Below are 23,860 nucleotides of genomic sequence, written 5' to 3' on the forward strand. Positions count from 1 at the left end.
TTCGCGTTGTTATTCAGTATGTTGCGTAACAATGCATGGTCGCGAGTCCCGTACAACCGCGTAGAGCCAACACCCTCTAGAGAACTTAAGGCCTTCTGGCTGACCCTCTCCCCTTGAGCTACGTCACGCATAAGAGGCCAACATAGAAGTTCCGTGCAGCGCGCTGCGAAGGTACTAGCACCGCGCACGTGTTGAAAATGAAGCGCGGAAGATATACAATAGTTAACTCCGGTTATTCGGAGAAGAACGAGGCGACGACGGTGGCGACAACAATTCGATTAGTTCCAGGAACCCTGCCACTCCCTGAATTGCTTCTAGGTTAAACAAGTCCCGGCATGCTCAGCCATGCTGCCGCATGCTTCCGAACGCACATTTTTTTTTCTAGACGTGACTAGTGCATGCAGTCTCAACACTTGTGCTGTGCTTGTGATTTTGTGTACCGCAAGTCTTCGTTGCCCCGGAATGTGAAGTGCCTAGATATGCCTAATAAGTGCTGCGTGCCCAATTGCCGGAGCAATTACAAATCGGGGCAAAAAAATCACGTCTTCAAGTTTCCACAACATGAAGAAGCCCAGAGTGCCTGGATTAGGGCGATACCACGTGCAGACTTCAATGTATCACCGCACTCCAGGGTAAGATGTTCAGAGCTTCTTTAAATAGATACTTTTGAAAAATACGGGAAGGTAAATTGCTAAATTACAGAAAGTGCCTTTAAATCAGGAATGTTAGAATAAAATTTAGAACAACTTTTAACTTCTTTCTAGGTCTGTGAACTTCACTTCATTGAGGCCGACATCGTGCGGGAGGTCTCTCACATCGACGACCTTACAGGGAACACCGTCACTGCACCACTCTCACGCCTGCGTCTTCGCCCAGGCGCAGTCCCATCAAAGTTTCCTGAATGTCCATCTTATCTTTCGAAGCCAATCACCTCGAGGGAACATCCGGATTCCAAGCGCATGCGTCTTCAGGCTGCTTCTTTGAAGAAAGCGTGTGAAGCGTCTGCTGAAGCATTCCGCAAGGAGAAGGAAGCGGATAAGATACTAAACCTAGAAGACCTGATGCAATTCATAACAAGCAAAAATTCTACGTTCTGGCACGCTATTGAACGGAAGGAAAGACTAATTTTACTGCACATCACTGAAGATGACGCTCCGTGCATCAAATATTCAATTGCAGTAAAAGCCGACCTCGGCATGACAGTTTACTTCGCAAGGACGCCGATAACGAAAGTGGGCATCGATTCCCCCGTTCCAACTGTAGCAAACAGCAAGAAAGCGGTGATGGATCTGCTCGAGAGCATTGAGAATAGCAGTGCCTACTTCCCTCAATGTCCTGAATCCTGTAATGAAGATATATGCAAGCAGATTCTTCTGCTGCTTGAAAAGTTGTCTTTCTCGCCCACAGATGGCAGTTCCAATGTCATACAGTTTCTTAGCGAGCAGTTAAAGCTACTCTCTATGAAGAAAGTTCGGAGGCGTTACTCAGCCGACTTCATGATATTTTGCTGTCTACTATTCACAGTATCACCTCATGCATACAAATATATACGCGGATCAGGACGCATGGCTCTCCCGCACCCAGTGACCATTCGTTCAATATGCTCATCGTACGGCATGAGTCCTCAAATCGAACATCAGAGTGAATCATTCCTCCGGTACATGGCGGGGAGAATTACCGATTTGAATGATCGCCAACGTTTTGTGACTCTGATGGTGGATGAAATTCACATCAAGCCTTATTTCGACTACAAGGGAGGCAATATTACCGGTGCTGCTCTGAACAGCTCAGCTGCAGCAACCAGCGCACTTGTCTTCATGGTGCAGAGCATCTTGTGCCAATTTAAGGAAGTCGCTCACATCGTCCCTGTGCAAAGAGCCGACGCAGAAGATCTGCACAACTTGCTGAGGAAAGTAATATGCGGACTGGAAGAGATTGGGTACAGGGTAGTTTGTGTCGTAAGTGACAACAATGCTATCAACGCGAAGGCTATGTCTCACTTCTCGTCACCTCCTTCTAAACAAATTGTTTACGCTCACCCATCGAACCCCAGAAGACCACTCTTTTTTGTAATAGACCCGGTACACATACTCAAATGTATACGCAATAACTGGCTGAACCAGAAAAACGACCAAAAGTGCTTCTACTTTCCCGAGTTGAAACCAGACTTCATTGGAAAACAGCAAATGCTCTCTGCATCATTCGCTACAATCAGAAATCTCTACAACTTGGAGTCCGAGAGGCTGTTAAGCTATGGCTACAGCCTGTCAAGAAAGGCTCTCTGTCCATCGAACATTGAAAGACAGAACGTGAAGTTGGCATTGCAGATCTTCAATGACTACCTTCCTCAGGCCCTTCGAGCACTTGGGACGAAGCACAACCTTCTGTTTTTTGAGGGTACTGCCACTTTCATTGAGATAGTGGTAAAATGGTGGAAGATTGTGAACGTGAAAACCCCTTCGAAAGGAAAAAGGCTACTGGACAAGTTCCAGGAACCAGTGCATCCTAACGAAAATGATATCAAGATTGATTTCCTGCGCAATCTTTTGGCCTGGTTGGAAGAGTGGAAAAGCAAAAATTTGGACAGCGGCACGTTAACAAGAGAGACCCACGCCGCTATCGACCACACAACATATGCTTTAGTGGAGTTCACAAAGTACTGTTTAGAAGAGCTCAAGTTCTCGTACGTCCTTTTAGGAAAGATCCAGACCGACAGTTTGGAGGAGCGCTTCGGGAAGTACAGGATGCTAGCTGGATCCCAGTATCATGTGTCGATAAGACAAGTGTACGAATGTGAGAACAAGCTAAGGCTGCAAAGCACTCTACCAGCCATCAGTAAGGATGAGCGATGGGATGAATTTCAGACACACACAGACCACCCACGCCCTAGCCTAAATGTGGTAGTAACAAAGGATGCACTGTCTGAAATTAAAGAAATCGTCCCCGTACTGGTCTACGTGGCGGGCTATGCCGTGTACGCTTCATTGAAAAAGCTCAACTGTTCGAAATGCAGGGACGCACTGACAGAGAAAAGGTTGACATCGGTCTCAGACTCGGATGGACGGTACGACCTCGTGAAACAACTTGACAGGGGAGGACTTGTCTATCCAGCTATATTTGCCGTCAACGCTGTTGCACACAACTACGTGGTTGTTAAGCAACTATCAGCGAAAGAGGAATTTATTAATCTGCCAAACCAACGTCGTTTAGTGACTGACCTCACGCTTGAACTGCTCGTCAGTGATGATTCCTCAGAGTTCGACGCTTGCGAGGATGGACATAAATGTGAATTTGTGTTAAGGCACCTTTTGTGGTGTAGTACGAATATTTTATTGAGGAATTACTGCTGCAAGATGAACGACAAGATATTGGATGCCAATGCAAAGGCAAGAAAGAGAAAAGCTGAAACTCTGCGCAATAAGGCAGCTGTTTCCTTGTAAATAGCTGTACGAATGTTTTATATTCCGTTTCTATACTTATGTGAGTTGTTGTAAATTAGTGCACTGCTGTAATTAGTGCGTCGAAATACATGTGTCCCCAATAAAATTGTTCATACGCAATTGTGAAGCTGATAGAGTGCGTTACATTCACCATTGCCGCGCCATAAAAACCATAAGTACAAAAATATGGAAGAAAAAGCTTTTATGGATTCAATTTATTTGAAGTAATAGGTATGAAGTGTGGGGTATAATAAATCACTATTATTATTATAATGCACAAAAAACGTACATTACAAAGACGACAAAGCGCGGCGCTATAAAAAGCTGCTGGCATCAATACATGCACAAGCGTTGCAAAGCTGTTTTGTATCTGTGCCTCTAAATAAATGCTTTGTAAGGTGCCTGCTGCTCATTCCGCAGCTTCGACTGAAAAAAACGTGTGGAATGGTCAATAAAAGCATACGGCTGCTAGGTGAACCAAGCCGCGATCCCTTCACTGAACCCGTATCCCCGAGCGTGCCGATGGCCTCTTGTCCGTGACGTCACTCGCCGAGCACTCCGGCCTTCTAGTCTAGGAGGTGTTGGTAGAGCGCAGGACGCTGCGGCTCTAGACGTACAGCTTGGTACAGCGTCCACCATGGAAGATTAGAAAAACACCCACATAAGCACAGCAGAGAAGTGGCTACATTAGGCGGCTCGACTGATTAACGCAGAAGCTTCGTTCAAAGCACACGGCATCATTCTGCACTTCTGGCCGCGTTTTCTCTACTTCCTTTCTTTTTAAAGATGTCGATCCGTAAATATTTTCATAAACAACGGTTAAATTTGTCAATTTTCGCTTTTGCTTCCTGTTTGAATGTTGCGTTGGCACTTTCCCTTAGTAGATAGCTTAATTTCTCAACTCCTTGCGACTTTTGTTTCCAGGTGCCAATTTTTCACGAAAAGTGCTGTACAATTAGGGAAAAGCCAGACGAGGTAAAGGTGACGGTCCTATTGCTGATGGGTTTAGCGCATATTGCAGTGTCTGATGGTGGAATTCGCTTTGCATTGTTTTATACCCAACCTTATCTAACCCGTATGAAATCAAATCAAGTTATTATTATTACATCGTATGTTAATTACAGTATATAAGTATACAGACGGAGGGTATAAGGCTCCGAGGATCTCCAAGCGTCGCGGTGAACCATTACTCTAGGAAATAATGAAGCAAAATGGAAAAGTTAAACGCAACTGGCGTTTTCTCCAACCCCATTTAGTTCCACGAGCATAGAGACCATTGCTGACTACGAACCGAATCACTTTCCTGGTACCTGGATCCGTCTAAACAAGGAAGGTTGAACTAACGAAGCAACAGCGATGCGCGTGATCGTTGAATAGATGGTGACAACTGAACTCATCTCGAATTAATCGCGCGGGCACCGAATCGACGAGAAAACTGGCCTTCACACCCCAGGAGATGCCAATAACTACCGCCATCGAAAAAGAGTGAAAAAATTGACAACCATCCCACTCCGTGAAGACAGAATGGCAGCGATGGATGGATGGAAACAACTTTATTTTAATGGCAACGAGAGCTGACGACACTCAAAGCTCTCAAACCAGAAGCAAAGTGATTCACCTCCGCCGCGGCTTGGCCCGAAGGTAGGGCAACGCCTGGCCGACCCGCGACGGAGGTGAAGCAGTCGTTGAGCGCTCCGCGTACGTGGGTCCATCCCGAAGGCAGTGCAATGCCGGGCCAAAACTACGCCGAAAGAACTACGGAAGGTTAGCCATGTACAGCTTTCGCTGTAGAAGGCAGCAAGATGGTGACCGCCGAAGAGATTGATTTGTCGGCGCATTAGGAATGCACGCGAGGAGTGGTGGCGTGGGCGGAGATGGGGAGGATACGTGCCTGGGCTTTCGAATAGCGAACTGCACTCTCACCGTGGTTCGGCCCGGCATTGCACCATCTTCAGGATCGGCCCACATATGGGGAGTGCTTAATGCCTGCGTTACCTCCGCCGCAGGTTGGCCCAGCATTGCACTATATTTGAGATCTTGTTCTACACGCGCACACGAGAGTGGGGAAAGAAGTCCTTAAGAGCTGCGCTGTAAAAAAGCTCCGCAAACAGAGGTTAGTAATCTGAACACTTGAACAATAAAATGGTGTCACCAATATTTGTATTGGTTTAATAATTTTGTTTGGTGCACTTAAAAACAGCCGGTATATTGATGGTGTAGTAGGCTTCTTATAAAGCAAGTATGAAAAATGGACAGGTCATCTTGGCGCAAATCAAATTCATGAGCTTAAACTCATGTGTCCAGCCATGTACGTCTGCATTTACAACCGATTGTCCTACATTAAACAAGAAGCGCCTCAGCGCAACGGTACCTCACAGAAGGTGTGCGAGAACATTGTGCGCACTCCCGATTATATTTATGAGCGTCGGTGGCACCAGGCTCGGTTTCCTGGCATCATAAGGAATAAAAACAGCCGCCGGAGGGAAAGCACTGGATACATTTCCAGTACTTTGTAACACATGGATCAGCGAGGACATGTACTTTAGAACGAAAGGTACTGAAATGTTAAGCTGAGGGTCACGCTGTATATATTTTGGCTGTCTAATGTTACGATATAGAGAAGAAAAACTGTGATTTTGTAACCATTAATGACTGACATACGTACAGTGGCGTGAAACATGAGCTCCGACACAGTAACCGTGGTGGAACTGGCCTCGGGACTACAAGGCTACATTGAACCACAATATGCTGGTGCATTAAATACCAGTAATCTGAAAGTGTATAGCTCTTGAATTTTTTGGTATGTCAGCGCAGCTGTAGTTCTACGTGGCCATTTCTACCACGACCACTATGTTTCACCTACTATTTGAAGCAGCTGCATACTGTTCTTTTTTTTCTGGGGGGGGGGGGTGCTTGAGCTTTCTTTAGCGTCGAAGCACTGTTCCAAGGTTATCGCTTGGCTCTAGACGCCCCTGCACGTACGTCAAATAGCCATAATGTTGTCACGGGCTCAATAGCGAAAGAGCGTTATCTAATCAGATTGCGAGCGTGAAGCGAATGCTGGCGTACATTCTCAATCACATTTGAGCGCCCGAGTTTGTGCTGGAATCTACGAGCATTCCCATCTAATGAGCTGATCGATACCTTGATCCGTAGGTCAGATTCAGAGGAAGCAGTACTTTGCACGCAGCTATCGTGCTCTGAGTGTTCTCTCTTTTCCAACGCAAGCTCGCTTTATAATGAGTTATATTCGTGATTGACTCTTTTCGAACCGCCTTGTTCCTCACATCACTACAACGTGACAGTGTAGATGTGTTGCGTTTTTACTGAACGCATACTGGGAAATGGACAAAGATATTGTTGCGTCTGAGTTTACGCATTTAACGCAATAATTTATTATTCATAGCTTACTTTTTAATTCATGATGCCTTTTACAAGACAGCAAGCTCATATTAACAGGTCTTAAGAATAAAGAAAATTCAACTGCTTATTAGTCAGCGTTCACCTTACGGCAAGAAGTTTCAATAAAAAATATCCTCGTCATAAGAGCCTGCCACTTCAAAACGCTTCATCTGAGTTCCCCCTTTATCAAGCTGGCACTGCAATGTCTGGAGTCGGGCATGAAATGGATGGTAGCTGGCCCATGCGGTCGTCCAACTTATCCACGCTGAGGACGTTGTTGAAGGGAAGGACTGCTTCCCTTAGCGAACGAGGAATATGGGTTTATTTACAGTATCTACGTGAGAACGTTACAGTTAATCAGTTTGACATGACTGCAAGAGGAATGCACACTCAGCAGCCGCACAAAAGCTGCTTATAAACACTCGGTCCTCCCTAGGTCCCTAGGTGAGGGAAAACGGCTTTTGTTTCAAGATGCCTCAGTGCCAATGTGAAATGGTTTACGGACAACGAAACGCGTGGCAGTGACTACGTTCCAACATATGTTAAAATCGACGTCAGACAGAATCGTGCATGCGTGTTCGTGCAGTACCGTTTGCGTGCGGATATTTTTTGTGCATGTGTGCGTGCGTGGGCGCGCGCGTGTAGATGTGAATGCGGACGAAGATGTGCCGCGTATGTGCGTGTGAGCGATCGCAAGCAAGCTAGCGAGCATTTCCACGCTAACACTTACTCTTGGAAATGAATGGGTTATAGAGTTTATTTAAACCCATATATAAATCTGCGAGACAAGAGTGAGTGACATTGCATTTGTGGCATTATCTCTTTCTGAAAGCGAAATCAGCGCAAAAAAACTCATTTCTCTTCCACTCTATGAAGTACGAACAGCGAAGCTGTGTATGTGGGCCCCCTGTGTATGTGGGCTCCCATACATCGGAGTAAATATTCAATGATGGGGAGTCTTTAGGGCACAACTCCTGTTGAAATCTACCATGTGGGTTTATTTTCCTTTACAGTGCTTATTGTCCGTTCCACTCGGAGCAATGCCTGAACATCGCTGCTCAGCAGGATCGCGTCCGTATTTTATAGGCTGCCTGCACGGACGCGAAGGGTGTATCTGCCCGTCGACTCTTTGCTGGTTTTCACGCGAGGAATGTATAGGCACACCGCATTTGTGAAGGGTAGGACAGACCGTCGACTTTCGGAAGCGATTGCAAAAGGAAGATGAACGAGCTCGCTACAGCAGTCGCCTTTCTTTCTTCAATTCAGGTGGTCTGTGTGCGTTGGCGCCATTCGAAAGCTGTGATGGGAAGCGCGGCTATAGCAGCATTTCTCGTTTTGTTAGCATGCGCAGCTGGATGAACTGTGACATCGAACAATGAAAGAAACAGCGATGCCCGCGACAAACGTTCCGGGCACAAAGCCAGCGCAGGCTAACGCTTTTTGTTCAATCGTGTCTGTGTGCGCATATGTGCGTCTGTGCGCGTGTGCGCGCGGGCACCTTGGAGTCCACGGAGGTTACTAAATGTCTATAAGAAATTTTAAACGGTTGCCTGCTCCTATTTTTTTTCACTCGTGCATGTGTGCCTATTGCAGAGCTTTTGGCATCTTTTTTTCCTCCTGGGATATTCCCTGTATAGGCGGTAGGGGGAACCGTTGCTAGACAGTAATTCGAGTGCGAATTCTCAGCTAGCTCCAATCCGCGACGAAAATTAGACGACCAAACCCGGCCATGAAAGATAAGCTCGCATAAGGTTACTCCTGAACTTAGGCGTTCGCACACTGCCCACGACTACGCAACATGGCAGACTGATGCATCAATAAAAAAACGAGAAGCTTTAGCGGTGTCAGTATAATGTTGAGGTAGGAAGAATGAGAAAGAGAGAGATATATCTAACTTTTAATGGTATGCTGGAGATGTTAGCCTAGCTGTTCGTCCGAGATGCTACTCTGCAGGGGCTGGGTGATGACTATGATATACAAAATGATAGACACTCACACAACAGCAAACACAGTCACACGAACACACATTATTTTCGGAGATATTTGAAATGTTTCCTTAGCAAAGAAGGGAACCGCAAGCTAAGTTTACATATTTTATTGATTGCTTAAAAACTTTCAAGATCTATAGGTTGTTTCAGAAGCGATTGGTGTACGATCACTATAACAGGGCACGATATCGATGGTGATTTACAAAAACTTCCCTTAGCGTCGAAATCCGAAGTGTTTCTCGTAGTCATTGTAACAACAGACGCAAGCAACTGACGCAAGCAACCAGTCCGATTTATTCAAAGAAAAGCAGCCCATAATAAATGAGCCGCCTATAAATTTTATATTCCTATCTTTGTGCTTATTCCTAATGTGGTACACAGTAGAAGATATATTTCAATAGAGAGGTACAGAAATAATGGCATAAACTCTGCTACGAAAAGGAAACCTGTTCCTAGCTGGTTTGTCTCAGCTGTGCGCGTTTTGTGCTGTCAGCCGTTTCAGCCCAGGAGAGTGACTCAATATTGTTTTACTTACCTTTTCCTTGAGTAACTGGCCCTGTAGAGAATTTTACGGTACCTTAGCTGTAAAATATAAGCTGCTGCTCTAGCAATTGCGGGCACGATATCTATGAGGTAATATATTTCCAGGAACTTATGTTGTACAAACGGACGTACAAACGTCAAACGTTGTCTTCCAAGACTTCATGAGGCGCAGTTGGTGGGGAACTTCGCGGAGGGCTGCCACCAGCTCGACTGTTCCCGCTAGCAGTGGCCGCACCTGTACATATGCGAAGTGTAGATTTCGCACATGATGAAGTGACAATAACATGATGATCATGATTACGATCGCATATATATTTAATCTCGCTCCATTTCCGTCAGATTACCCGCCGTGGTTGCTTAGTGGCTATGGTGTTGGGCTGCTAAGCACGAGGTCGCGGGATCGAATCCCGGCCACGGCGGCCGCATTTCGATGGGGGCGAAATGCGAAAACACCCGTGTACTTAGATTTAGGTGCACGTTAAGGAACCCCAGGTGGTCCAAATTTCCGGAGTCCCCCACCACGGCGTGCCTCATAATCAGAAAGTGGTGTTGGCACGTAAAACCCCATAATTATTATTATTATTTCCGTCAGCTTTGGTCACACAATAACTGGACGCGAAAAATCTTTCTTGCCTGTGTATTTCATGTGTGTGCGTGGGCATTCGTGCGCGGCATTCAAAGGGATTAGCGATGATCCGACCCTTGCCCTACCGGAAATTGGGGGTAAGCGAAGCTTGTCCTGCGTGCACCTGACCTTCGTCATGGTTACGTAACCCACAGGTAACGGTGCCGCATTGCCTTCAGCCTCCCATTCCATCAGGTCGGGATCTTCTCGTTGCTGTCGGGTTGCCTGGGCTGGGGTGGCTCTAACGTGATATGATCTTGGATTGTAGCACGCAGGGACAAGGACACAGACTAGAAGCAGGCAGGACGAGTGCTCTCAACGAAATTTTTATTGAAACGAAGAACATATATATATACATACATACATATATATATATATATATATATATATATATATATATATATATATATATATATATATTCTCGCCGTTCGTCGAACGCCGTATGTTTCTCCGGGCAAACCGCAACACCTAGCCGTCGGTTTTCCGAGAATGAATTGAAAGCAACCGAAGCCGACGCAGCAAGTGCGAGAACCTTTCCTGCCCTTTCCCTCCCCGGCGTAAACCAAACGGCTGTGATTGGTTGGGCGCGTGGCGTGAGCGCGCGCCTATGCAGCTGGAATCCTTGATAATGCCGCACGCTCCGGCGCCCGCGCAACTGACATCACACCACCCGCAGCTGAGCAGAGCAGAGCAGAGCGGCTTTCCTGCAGCTGCTCTGCTCTGTAAACTACTGCGTTTTTTTTCACGTGACCAAGACAATGTAACTTGAGGGCCAATTATACAAGCTTTGCTTGAAAAAAAAAACATCGTGAGTGCAGAAAACGTGCGATGCGAAGGAAAATGTTCCTGCCGAAAGAACGTATTGCAAAACCGCGAAAGAGAACTGTCTTGCGTTCGCTAACAGTTACATAAAAATTCGCCGTCCATTGCAATATAACAACGCTGAAGCCATTGTATAGCCTCTACCTCTGCCTGCGGTTGTCGAAAAGCTATGCATTTGGGAAATGTTTCCTCGCATGCATGGCTCTCATCCAGGAAATATTCCATGAAAAGCACAATAGAATAAACGGTGCAGGCAAGAGTTTCACAAGCACCACCAATGCAGAAAATGAACATTAAAATGAGCATTCAATGGTTGGGTATGGCAGAAGAAACCATGCTTCGAAAAGAGGAGGGAAGTCAAACACGTAGGAATATATTATTTTCAATATGCCACCATTGTGTAACGAAGTATTTAAGGTCATCTTCGGGCAGGCTGCGACACTAGTTCTTGTGTGTACGAAAGCTATGGCAAAGATACGCGCAGTGAACATCTTGGTCATTTTGACCGTATTGGCCCTTCTGTCCACAGCTCAACAAGGAGTCGATGCAGCTAAGCCAGGAGGTTCAGGTGGGAAACCGCGTGGAGCAGGACCTCACGGCGGGCCAGGGCGATCTAGGCGAGTTAATATCACTACGACCCCTTCGTGTACGTATTTTTTGTGCTCACAATTACCAACATAACCATTGCGAAACACGCTGCCCATAGCTTGACTTGTAAACTTGTTTCATTAAGTCGAAACGATTTCTTTATTGCAAATCAGTGAAGTCGCCAAGTGGCTGTCCTCTATTTCACTTAAGGCCGATTGAGAAGGCGATTATGGTTAACCGCAAAACGACATGCGCCGGATCGCATATTTGTGTGGCTGCTTCTAGCTTAAGCAGTGAGCTGTATTTATTTAGCGGTGAAGCTGCTAGCCTCTGTTTGGTGGACATTTTTCGTGTCAGAGTCGGTCTGCAAAGATGTGGGCGATCTCGGCGGCAGTGCAGGGACAGGAGCGGTGGCTGGTTCGCCCAGTAATTCCCATGCTTCAAGCACTCAGCGACGTGAAACGAACGGTGCATGCATTTTTTTGGAATCATGCACACAACATACAAAACAGCCATACGTTTCCCCAAAAAGCAAGCACGAAACAATCAGCCAAGCCACATAATTTGTGACAAGGCGCTCCGGATAACAATGCGGCGCACGTATTGCTCCTCGCCTATGTTTTCCGGTAACGCTACAGAACTGTTCGTTGACCTATAGCTGGTGCTTGCTAAAAGACATGTTTTGCCGCAATTTGCCACGAGCCCGTCTTATCTTTATCTGTCTTCCTTTTGTGTGCATTAAATTGCGGCAAAAACATGTCTTTTTCCGGTAATGATTGCTGATGCGCAAGCTGCCACGCCGACGGAAGGTTGCAACGTGGTGAGTGACGTCCCTAGCCTTTCGCATGTAAAAGAACAAGCCTAGCAACTGATTGCAATGCTGTGGCAGCATCGCTATGTGTGGCAGCGTGCTTAAAAATTACCATTATTCCATTACCGCCATTACTAGCATTACTCTTAAACAATAAAAAAGGGCATATAGGGGGACTAAGCAGTTGTGGTGGTGGTTTTCAAAAGCGTCAATGGACATCCGCTTTCGCCGGGCCGGGATAGCTACGGATCGCCAGACTAGAATAGCTAGAGATGGGCCGCACTAGCCCTAATGTAACGCAAGAAGAGAAGCGTGATCATTTGGCTCGTAAACAAGCAAATATGGAGCCACTATAAAATACTCTGCACCATGTTAATTCTCCCTACATTTGCTTGAGCCGTGGTTTATAACTCTTTTAAACAAGGTTTTTGAAATGTTTCATTGCCATTTTCAGTTGCGCCCGTCTGTGAAGCACTCGCAACAGAATTAGCAGGAGCAACTATGCGTGATGTCTGATTGTAAACGGGAACTACCGAGATTTGCTCAGAGCGCTTGAAAGGCATATCGAACAATGAAAATAACTCTGGGAGCCTGTTCACCACTCTGTCACAGCATAGAGACGAGTGCGAGCAATTTTTAACGACTTGGAGAAATTTGTTCAAGGGTAATTCTGTTACATAAACTGAACCAAACGTAGCGTAATTGCACTGTTTGTGCTTGTATAAAAAATAAACTAATTGGCAACTGTGCAAAAATCAATACCCTGAATAAATCGCACATCAGGGGAGGTATTGTGTAGGAGTCCACCTAGTGGACTGTCCAGTTCGGCCGCTGCTGATTGGCTGCATGGGGCCGCTAGTCTCCTCCTCGCTCCTACAGCTGCATCCAATCAGCAGCGGCCGAAATGGACAGTCCACTCTGGCCTCTTACAGAATACCCCTTCCCCCCAGTTCTTTTTTTTACCTCCTTGATATTTCGCTCACAAAAGTAGGAATTTTCATGACAGGTGGTTTATGGTTGCAAAATACATCTAGACAGGCACAGGATACATGAAGGAAAGTTAACTTCTTTTATTGTTCAGAAATACAATACTAAATTCTCAAGCGTAACACCAGCAGGTTTGGTAATAAAGCTGCGATCGAAAGTGCATTGTTGGGCCGTTCCTTCACCCACCCGTTTTTGGTTTCTGTATAAGTAATAGAAAGGTGATCTTGACGCACTACCGTAATGCTCAATTTGTAGATAGATTTCCTGTATTCCATTTATTTTATCACTTCCCCTATGGAAACACTTATCTTTTTTTGTAACTTTCTATGCTGTGCACGCATTCCAGTTTCTTAACGCTATACCAGCTTCCATCCGGTTCGCATAAAATATAACGCGAGATTTAGCTGTCGGAAGCGTCTGTATCAAATTTTACATCGCCGAGCCGCGACGGACGTTCGTCAGAAATCGTCTGCTAGGCTCTCGGCTGAGAGCGGCAGTATTGTAAAATAAGATAAAATAAATAAATCAAATGAAGACATTTTTTTGTATCTGTAACTTTTCCACATCATATCTATCGTAATTGCTGGCGCATACGTATAGTTATGGCTAGATTATTCACGCATTCCTTGTTTGTCCGCACTTCCAAACCTGTTCTTTAAAGTATTTTGGAAATAAACTCGTTTTTCTCAAATGGCATTGACCTTCACCGTTCGTTATTAAGATAGTGTGCTCGCAGGGAATGAACATGGATAAAATAATTTTCAGCTTTCCGTTCAACGCATGTACCGTAAGATACGTTTGAAGGAATCTAGGCAAAAAAATAACGTAACAATATAATACCTATCATGCGTGGTAATCAAGACTGAAGAAATATATCCTTGGACAGAGATGTTGTGAGGCTTCGTTTCTGGAGAGGATCCTTGAATAAATTCGTGCGTCTAGAAAAGTTGCTACGACCACTACCCTCGGGCGCTGAGACAACATTACCGCTCCGTCAATGACCACTGGGCTTTATTGATTTTCGCTTCGGCAGGAATGATCACCCCATCGAAGGTACCCGATCCTCTAACTTCTAGGACGTTGCTTATGTGTTTCATAGGCTTCTTTCATAAGGATTTCAGAGGACGTTGCTTACATGTTTCATTTCTTCTAGGATGTTCTTTATGTGTTTAATTCCCACTGTCGTCAAAAGATGACCCGGATGCACAGGTCTGTCTGTCTGTCTGTCTGTCTGTCTGTCTGTCTGTCTGTCTGTCTGTCTGTCTGTCTGTCTGTCTGTCTGTCTGTCTGTCTGTCTGTCTGTCCGTCTGTCCGTCCGTCCGTCCGTCCGTCCGTCCGTCCGTCCGTCCGTCCGTCTGTCTGTCTGTCTGTCTGTCTGTCTGTCTGTCTGTCTGTCTGTCTGTCTGTCTGTCCGTCCGTCCGTCCGTCCGTCCGTCTGTCTGTCTGTCTGTCTGTCTGTCCGTCCGTCTGTCTGTCTGTCTGTCTGTCCGTCTGTCTGTCTGTCTGTCTGTCTGTCTGTCTGTCTGTCTGTCTGTCTGTCTGTCTGTCTGTCTGTCTGTCTGTCTGTCTGTCTGTCTGTCTGTCTGTCTGTCTGTCTGTGTCTGTCTGTGTCTGTCTGTCCGTCTATCTGTCCGTCCGTCTATCTGTCTGTCTGTCTGTCTGTCTGTCTGTCTGTCTGTCTGTCTGTCTGTCTGTCTGTCTGTCTGTCTGTCTGTCTGTCTGTCTGTCTGTCTGTCTGTGTCTGTCTGTGTCTGTCTGTCCGTCTGTCTGTCCGTCTGTCTGTCTGTCTGTCTGTCCGTCTGTCTGTCCGTCCGTCTGTCCGTCTGTCTGTCTGTCTGTCTGTCTGTCTGTCTGTCTGTCTGTCTGTCTGTCTGTCTGTCTGTCTGTCTGTCTGTCTGTCTGTCTGTCTGTGTCTGTCTGTGTCTGTCTGTCTGTCTGTCTGTGTCTGTCTGTCTGTCTGTCTGTCTGTCTGTCTGTCTGTCTGTCTGTCTGTCTGTCTGTCTGTCTGTCTGTCTGTCTGTGTCTGTCTGTCTGTCTGTCTGTCTGTGTCTGTCTGTGTCTGTCTGTGTCTGTCTGTCCGTCTATCTGTCTGTCTGTCTGTCTGTCTGTCTGTCTGTCTGTCTGTCTGTCTGTCTGTCTGTCTGTCTGTCTGTCTGTCTGTCTGTCTGTCTGTCTGTCTGTCTGTCTGTCTGTCTGTCTGTCTGTCTGTCTGTCTGTGTATGTTATAGTAGTGTTGAAAAGTGGACTCTTTCTGCAGCCAGAACAAACTGTGTTAATCAAACTTTGCTGCTCCTAATGATACCATCCTAAGTATCTACGTAATGACTGAAACTTATGCATTTAAAACAGCACTTAAACAATGTAAGCGATATTCATCATGTGCAGTATGCAGGGCTATAAATGTTTGTAAATTGTTCACGAAGGATAATATTTGGGGTTTTACGTGCCAAAACCACTTTCTGATTATGAGGCACGCCGTAGTGGAGGACTCCGGAAATTTTGACCACCTGGGGTTCTTTAACGTGCACCTAAATTTAAGCGCACGGGTGTTTTCGCATTTCGCCCCCATCGAAATGCGGCCGCCGTTGTTCACGAAGGACTTCTATCATATAGCATTTATTGACACTTGTATTCGAACACATTGCCTTTTTTTAGTGTTTCCAAATGTTGAAAAATTTAGTGCGTATATATAGATGTTTACTCTTTAAAATGCTGTCCGTTTGAGTGTAATACTGTATGTATGTATGTATGTAGCTTGTTATCACTTTCATTGTTGATTGCGTTCTTGCTTCTCTACCATGTGTACTTATGTTGAGCCTCAGGCGCATTCCAGCTACAGGTTTGTAGTTTTAGCCTGCGGTGCTTTCCCCAGTTTTGTTGCGGGAGAAAAATAAAGGCAATTTTGCATCCTTGTCTTCATTTTCTCGTCGTCACACCACTTTCGTCGATCCAGCGAAGTTATTTCTTTCTCATAATTCAGCGACGTGTCAACCGCACACCCGCAAGCCAATCAAGGGCCTAACTGTCCTCCTCCGCAAGTGGAATTTATTATTGCGAGAGCAATTATATGGACACTGGGGGCGGGTTTCTACCACCGGCGTCGGCATCGTCGTGATGTTCCATATAAATTAAAAGGGCGATAATATCATCGCCGTGCGCCCTATGCTGTATGAAATATTACATAAGGAATGTGTTGTTTCTTGCACTGTGTTCACGACCAATACCACAGCATGACAATAAGTACCCAACAGTGCGATTGTAAGGATTTTAAATTTTCTCTATATAGCAGTGATTTCGTGAATGGGGCTTCCATTTGTCAAGTTATTCACCAAGAGTGCTGAATGAGGCACACGAGCTGCCGATGATCACAGAGCGCGTCCAGCATATATCTAGGCAACTTCCTTTATTAGTCTCAGAAAGTCTTAGGATAAATTATGTAGTGGGCAGGCACCCGTAATTCAAAGTAAATGTTTTTTTTTATGTTCGCGTATTTTTTTAAGGACCAGTGGCCAATGTTTGCCTAACGGGGATTTCATGCTCGTAGACGGGGCGTGCAATGTGCTCTGCGGCAATGTTTGCTTGAACTATTAAAATAAAAAGGAATCCCCTGCACAATATATCTCATAATTACAAGTGGACATGCTGCCTATTATAGAAAGTTTCAGCAGGAATACGAGAACAGAACACAACCCAAGAATACGCACAGAAACTCAATAGGCGCAACGTAATACAACTATAATGATTACATATCTGTAGTGTGTATTGCCTTTTTCTTCCATTCGCATTGCAACTACATGCGGTAATCATGAAGTTACAGCTCCTCAAAACCTTTAACCCGACAATTTCCTTCATTTCAACTTACCAGGTTTCATCTTCGTTCACCCTAAGCTTAACGATCAACTGTTGTTGCAGGAAAAAAAAAAACTAACAAATTTGGGGGAAGAAAATAAATATATCTGTTTAGAAATGGTAGATTCAGCACTCCGAATAAATCAATGGGTTGTTTTAATAATCATTCAGTGCTGGTCCTTCTCGTGTTGCGTAAAATTAGGCTGATAATTGATGGTGCATGACACCAAGCAAAATTCTGTCTTCACAAGCAGTCCAATTTCCTAGTTCGAATATTTTCAAATTACTTTTTATAATTGACATTCCTTGGTTTCCATACGCAATATGCTTTCCTTTATTCAATGAGTACCGTAAAACCGCTGAATAGACATCCTATGCTGGAAATGACTGCTTTTATTTATCGTGCACAAAATGCGCGCATATTTCATTGACTACACACTAGATATTTGAGCACGGGATTGCGCAGCTTGAAGTTCAGTTTTGTGAAAGTACGGGAACATTTTCTATCTATTTAGAATACAAGCTGAATAGGAGTGAAATATTCTGCCAATCACATTGAAAAGAAAACAACTTTACAAGTTAACTGGTCACATTGTTTTTCTTAGCACACCAAATAATTACATCAGTAGAGCATATTATACACATACCACAAAGTGCAGAGGATGAACAGTGCTACTGTAGTTTCTTAAAGATTAATTATGCCACTCAAAGAAACAAGCAGGTATTATCGTGAAGATATTGAAATAAGTAGGTGGTGTCTGCGCCATACTGAAAATGACATTGTTAACTGACTATAATGCTGTTTATAAATTGCAGTCTCTTCAAACTAAAGTAATTATATGCATAGTACGTAGATCTCATATATAAACGGAAAAAGCTCAATTTTGCAGCAATAAACTATTTTGCTTTTCAAGAACGCTCTTTTATGAAAATTTCATTTAATATTTTTTCTTGCACCAGCATCTATAGCCACTCCTTATTAGAATAACAGCAAGAAATATTAACCTGCTTCACACACAAAAAATAATTCGACTTCTCGCTTACCCTTCAATGGTCTCAAAGTACTGCAAAAGTAATATTTAGCTAGGCCAATGCGTTGTTTTATACTGTATGCGTGTTCGGACCATCTGATGTGTTTACCTTCAGAACTTCCGGAGCAATACAGTGCACTATGTTCTCTGTCATCGCAGGGAGTCGCCCAAAATAACACCTGGACATGGACAACAGCTCTGAGAAGAATTCAACGAGAATCTTCGTGCAGTGAACTCAAACTGGAGCTGAAGAAACAAGCTACAGATTTAAATAAAAATGGTTCATACGTCTTGGCACCCAGTCCAGGGAAAACTGCGTACAAGCGCTCACCTAGTACTGCCTAGTTATGGGTTACTGCGTGCCAGCTGTTTGTTTACGTGATGTTGTATAAAATGGAAGTATTCGCTCAAGATTGTTTACCCATAGAAATCCTTATTACGCAACATGCGATTGCCATCCGTGGCAACTTCTGCTTGTAATAAATTTTTGTTTCTGTTTTGTTTACGGATATGAAATAAATGAATGAACATCCACAGGGCTGCTAAGGAAATACTTGAGTATTGTGAAAGCAGCGTCAGCGCTCGCAAATGTGTTTTTTTTGTGTGTTGCTGGTGCCGTGGGATTTACGTGAAACTACGGAATTCCCGGTAATTAATAAGGGTGCATGCGTATCGGTTGCCATTTGTTTTCTAGTTTCTGTGTCCAAGGCTCGTGGCCCGCAAAAATGTCACCAGCGCTTTTGCGGCGTGTAACGCGCAGAGGGTGCTTTACCATGGGCCGAGAATGTGCCGCCGTTCCTAGCTTGAGTCCCGTTGAAGGTGAAGTTCCGCATTCAAAGTATATCGCTCTGACGCATAGCGCCAGCAGTCACACAGAACATGTTGCAGTTAATTTCTTATGGGCGTTACACTCATAACACACGGGCCAGTTCGTCAGTTGAATCTTGCGTTTGTAGTTGTTTGCGTAGGCCACTCCGTGTCTGATACGGTGTAGGCATATTTGGTCTTGTGTATAGAGGCATCGCGGCATGTAAAACGCACACGATAGATCAATTTTGCGTAGGGGTGCGTACTTATGGCTACCATCTGTCCAGAGGTATCGCGGGAAACGCTAAGCGTCTACATATACCAGTCTCGCCGCATCTTTCCCCCCTCAGAGAAACCTCAGCACTGAAGAGGCAGTAGCTCTCAGACTTATTCAGACTAACACATTTCCAAACCTACACAGATACAGCAAAATGTACCCACAAACATATCGCGGCATCTGCCCCTGGTGCGGCGACTCGCGCCTATACACTCTTTCACATCTCGTGGGGGTGTGGGGGCAAACCTCTGCACTTAAAGACACCTAGCCCGTCTTTGAGCGGTGGGAGGTACAGCTGACCAGCGATACCCTGGCGGGATAAGAAGCTCTCGTCCAGCGAGTACGTCGAGCAGCCATGGCCAGTGGTCTCCTGGAATGAGGGCACCACTCACTCTACCTCAAGAGCAGTGACCTCGATGGTCCAAATAAATGTTTTCTCTCTCTCTCTCACTCACTCTCTCTCTCCTCGCGATATGTATCTGGACTATTTCTGTCGAAGTGTCACGTCCAACTTCGGCAGCATGGTCAGCCTTGACGTTGCCACGTATTCTGTGGTGGGCTGCTAAGCACCTCAGCAGAACGCTGTGATGCAGTTCGCAGGCTTTGTTGCATATGCGTCTCATGACCATTGACCGCTTCCTCCTGCCCGCATGCCGACTTCAGGGATGGCAGGGTCGCTCTTGAATCAGTGAAGACGGCCGCAGATTCAGCTGTATACATGTTTTGTGATGTAAATCAAGAGTGCGCGCATTGCCCCTAGTTCAGTTGCTATGCGAAAATGCGGTGACTGAGAGTGTACAGAGATGTTAACACTCGAAGACGGAATCGCCGCACATAATGCAATGTAAGCGTAACTAATGGAAGTGTAATGGTAAATAATGTAAGCGTAACAGAGCCATCAGTATCAATATGACCGTGAACCCTGTAGCTTGTCTTAATATGCTCTAGCGCAATATAGGTCAATGCTGGGCCGGGAATGTTTCTCTTAATTGCTCTAAACCAAGCCAATTGAGCTGAATTGATCACGAAGTAAATTTTCGTGGTGGCTCTCTTAAAATAGAACGGCTTTGATAATTCTCTGGGAGCAAGCTCTGCACCACAGGACCACTGTATGACGCAAGCGGATGACCGGGCACTGTGGCAGCAAAGCACACATCATTTCGAAGACACTCCTGCTGCAGAAGCACTGAAACCATTACGTGTTTGCTTTCCACAAGGTTTCCTACACTTGATGTGTTTTTCGGTAAGCCGAGGAACACCGTCATATCTTTTGCTTGCGTACCAGTGAGGGCTTTTATAATGGTTTGGGAAATGCCCTGTAGCATAAGAGGTCTGTGTCGTAGAACACTTTCACAGATAGTCGCACACATGCGTAGCAATGAATTTGCGGAGCAGCCCCTGTGTTGCTTGATGGCATACAGCAAATGCTCACCTATGAACCTATTTTATTTTAATCTTCCGACATGGGGTATCCACATCGTTAGTCTCTCGACTGTCACGCCCAGAAATTTGTGACTTGAGGCATATCGCATGCTAGAGTGCCAATCTTTAACCTGTAGCGCGAGACATCACGTCTAGCGAAAGCCATAGCGGCACAGTTTCTTTTGACATCGTTAGATTTCGAGCGAATAGAAAATTTTCAATAGAATTGATAGTTTTCTGCAATCTTGCTTGTAGGACACTTCTGTTGCGACCACTGCTCCATATGCACATGTCATCTATATATCAAGAGATATTAACGGATGTGGGAATGCACTTCTCCGGTCAAATGGGAGAGGTGCTAAATAAGGTGGGAACTAAAGAACGGGCCTGGGCAACTCCTCGATGCACAGTGCTAGTATATAGCTGTGTTGCCTTCTTTTGCAGACATGTAGACTGAAAGGCCAGTGAGGTAGTCTGATATAGAGCGGTAGATAAAACCACTGACCCGAACGGACTTGAGATCTCATGAGATAACCTGTATTTGTAAGTTACGTTATCGAACGCTCCCTTGATCTCGAGAAATACGCCGATAATTATGTTGCATACAGCTTTGTTGAGTTTTACGCAGTTGACAAGGCTGATTGAGTTGTCTATGCTGCTGGGCCCCTTTCTCAACCATGGCATTTGCGGAGGGTAGACATTTATGTTCATCAGCACCCAGTCGAAGAAGGCGCGTCAATGCCATCGTCTCCATTAGCTTTCATACGCAAATGACAAGAGCTATCGGACCACAGGAGTTTATGTCGGTTGGAGATTTGCCAGGCGTTAGGATAGGGATAGCACGAGTTCATTTCCATCAAGGTTTAAGGCGGCTCCTCTCCCAGCTTGCATTGACTGTGGTAACAAGCACATCTTTGTCTTGTCGCCTAAATGTTATAACTCGGGGTAGCTGACGCAGTCAGGGCCAGGAGATGGCGCCTTGATAAAGAATGCGAAGGCGCCAAGCAGCATCACGATCAAAAAAGGTTCCTCTGCTGCGATAGTGGTCACTATCGCTGAAACCTCCTGTGCTGCTTGGGACAAAGTTGCGAGGGCCGCTGCGTCAGAGATCTTAGAGCAGAATGTATCCACCACGTCTAACTCGCTGCTGTTATGGGGTAGCGCAACAGGGCCTAAAGGATGCAATTGAGTCGGCAGTGTTTTCTGGCCGCGCACATTGCTCCACTTTCTTGACAGCGGTTCAGCGGGATTTCGGCAGCCATCATTATAAAACAAATTAAAAAAAAAACATTGGTTACGGTGGTGTAAAACTGACCAAACAGTAACCGGCGAATGCAACAATATGGATCAAATGGAAAGTGTCCACAATTGCTTCGAGGCAGCCGGTACTCTCCATTAACGTCACACCGGCTGTAAGGTAAGTGCGTAGGCCATAACGCAACACGTTCAAGAGACAATAAAGCTCGAAAGAACTTAGGGGCAGGACCCAAACGTGGGTTAAGGAAAAGAAGCAAGGAACTATTGTTACATCTCTTTCGTTTTTTTTTTCAGATGTAGAATTTATATGTCCTGTATTGGCGTGGCTCGCACTACGCGGATAACTAACTATAACTACTGAAAAAGTCTGAGTTGCGCGTGCAGGGACATCATGAAATGGCGTCTGCATCGCGCTGCGGATGTAGCATGACATGGACGCGAATAATGTTAGCGATTATGATTTCTGGAGCTTCCAACGGTGCACGACCTTCTTTAATCAATATATATTTTACTAGAGAGGACGGCGAAATTGTACGCAGAGAGCACGGTTCTCGCTAACAGCATGAAAGGCAAAGGGCAACATGACCAACAACTTGACAGAATGTGCGGTGCCACGTTGATGGAAATCAAAGTAACATTATTTATATTTATGGAACTCGCCACGCTATTCGTCATATAAGGAGAAATTCTCTCTCTCTCTCTCTCTCTCTCTCTCTCTCTCTATATATATATATATATATATATATATATATATATATATATATATATATATATATATATATATATATATATATATATACTACATTCATATTGCCATGACTTTCACCACCAGGCCTCGCCACTTACTGGTTTTTGAGACTTTGTGTGTCAATTTCAAATTATAATTCCTACTTCAATTCAGACTTCAGTGTAGATGTATCAATGTTTGCCACCAGATTATAATTAAAAACTTGACGCACTTTCTAAAGACAGGTTAGTCTCCTGCCAAAACGTGGATACAATAAAATGTTGCTCTTTAAAGGGACACTAACCAGGCCCCATAGCAAATATTGGTTTTACGCTGCAAGTTACTACGTGCCCTCTGGGGAGCGTTCTGCCGCAAGACTTTTTTTTTCCAGATCAGTTGAGTATTAGCCGAAATAGAAACATTTAACTTGCCCCTAACCCATAATTTCTGTAGGCGAGCGTCACCGCCAACATCGACACTATTTCCACCTTTTTCTATACGTGACATTGCATTACAGTGACATTGCACCTTCCCATCATTGCCATCCATATCTGGCATTCGTGTACGTGAAAGCGGAGGCACGACGCCCCTTCCACTTTCCCCCCGCCCCTCTTCACAACTAGGTTGCCCCCGAGAACGAGCCATTTCCCTCGGCGTGTTCCCTTGCCTTCCATCCTTCAAGCTACACCAAAGTCGTCCCACCGGCGTGCCACGAAAACGGCCGACAGAGCCAATGAGAGCTATTCAGTTTAATATTTCACGAAATCTACGGAGTCATCAAATATATAGCGTTTTCTTTTTATTAGAAAGCCTGTGCGTGCTAGACCCTTTTACGAGCCAACAAAAAATTTGCAAGTATTAAGGCCAGACTTTGTGTTTTTTTGCACAAAAGGCAAGCGCGTTAACGAACGCCACTTTCTGTGTTATATCCACATTATAAACGTTGGTTTGTGGGAACTTTCAACCGTGGAGTGCTTACCAAAAAAAACAGCGGTTTAAAGGGGCTCTACGCCTGCGACCACCCGCCCGGTGAAGCTAAGTTCACGTAAAGTTTGGTAGGCAAAAGGTGGCTTAGGGTTGACCACGATAAATTTAATGCTCTCGCCGGTCTTTCCAGCTCTGGTGAAGCATCATTAAAGACGTTTTCTTTCATTATTCCTGCGGTGCTATATTTGTACAAAAACTCCTCGCAAGGGTTACTGGCACACCATCAAAGCTAAATACATAGAGGCCATCACTGTCACCTGTGCATATGCGAAGTGTAGATATCTCACAGGGGAAAA

The 23,860-nt window shown here is 45.1% G+C and overlaps 1 protein-coding gene and 1 long non-coding RNA gene across 2 annotated transcripts; both read left to right on the forward strand.

Moving 5' to 3' along the window:
* Positions 1-479: 479 nt before the first annotated feature.
* On the forward strand, positions 480-3,440 carry LOC135910315 (uncharacterized). The gene is made up of 2 exons (XM_065442357.1): positions 480-632; positions 765-3,440. Exons 1-2 carry the CDS (start codon positions 480-482, stop codon positions 3,438-3,440), a joined length of 2,829 nt encoding a protein of 942 aa, XP_065298429.1.
* Positions 3,441-11,183: 7,743 nt separating this feature from the next.
* LOC135910305 (uncharacterized) lies at positions 11,184-18,638 on the forward strand. The gene is made up of 2 exons (XR_010567006.2): positions 11,184-11,467; positions 18,247-18,638. It is a non-coding gene; the product is annotated as an uncharacterized lncRNA (long non-coding RNA).
* The last annotated feature ends 5,222 nt before the right edge of the window (positions 18,639-23,860 follow it).

This window comes from Dermacentor albipictus, chromosome 8 (assembly GCF_038994185.2).
Source record: "Dermacentor albipictus isolate Rhodes 1998 colony chromosome 8, USDA_Dalb.pri_finalv2, whole genome shotgun sequence".
NCBI lineage: Eukaryota > Metazoa > Arthropoda > Arachnida > Ixodida > Ixodidae > Dermacentor > Dermacentor albipictus.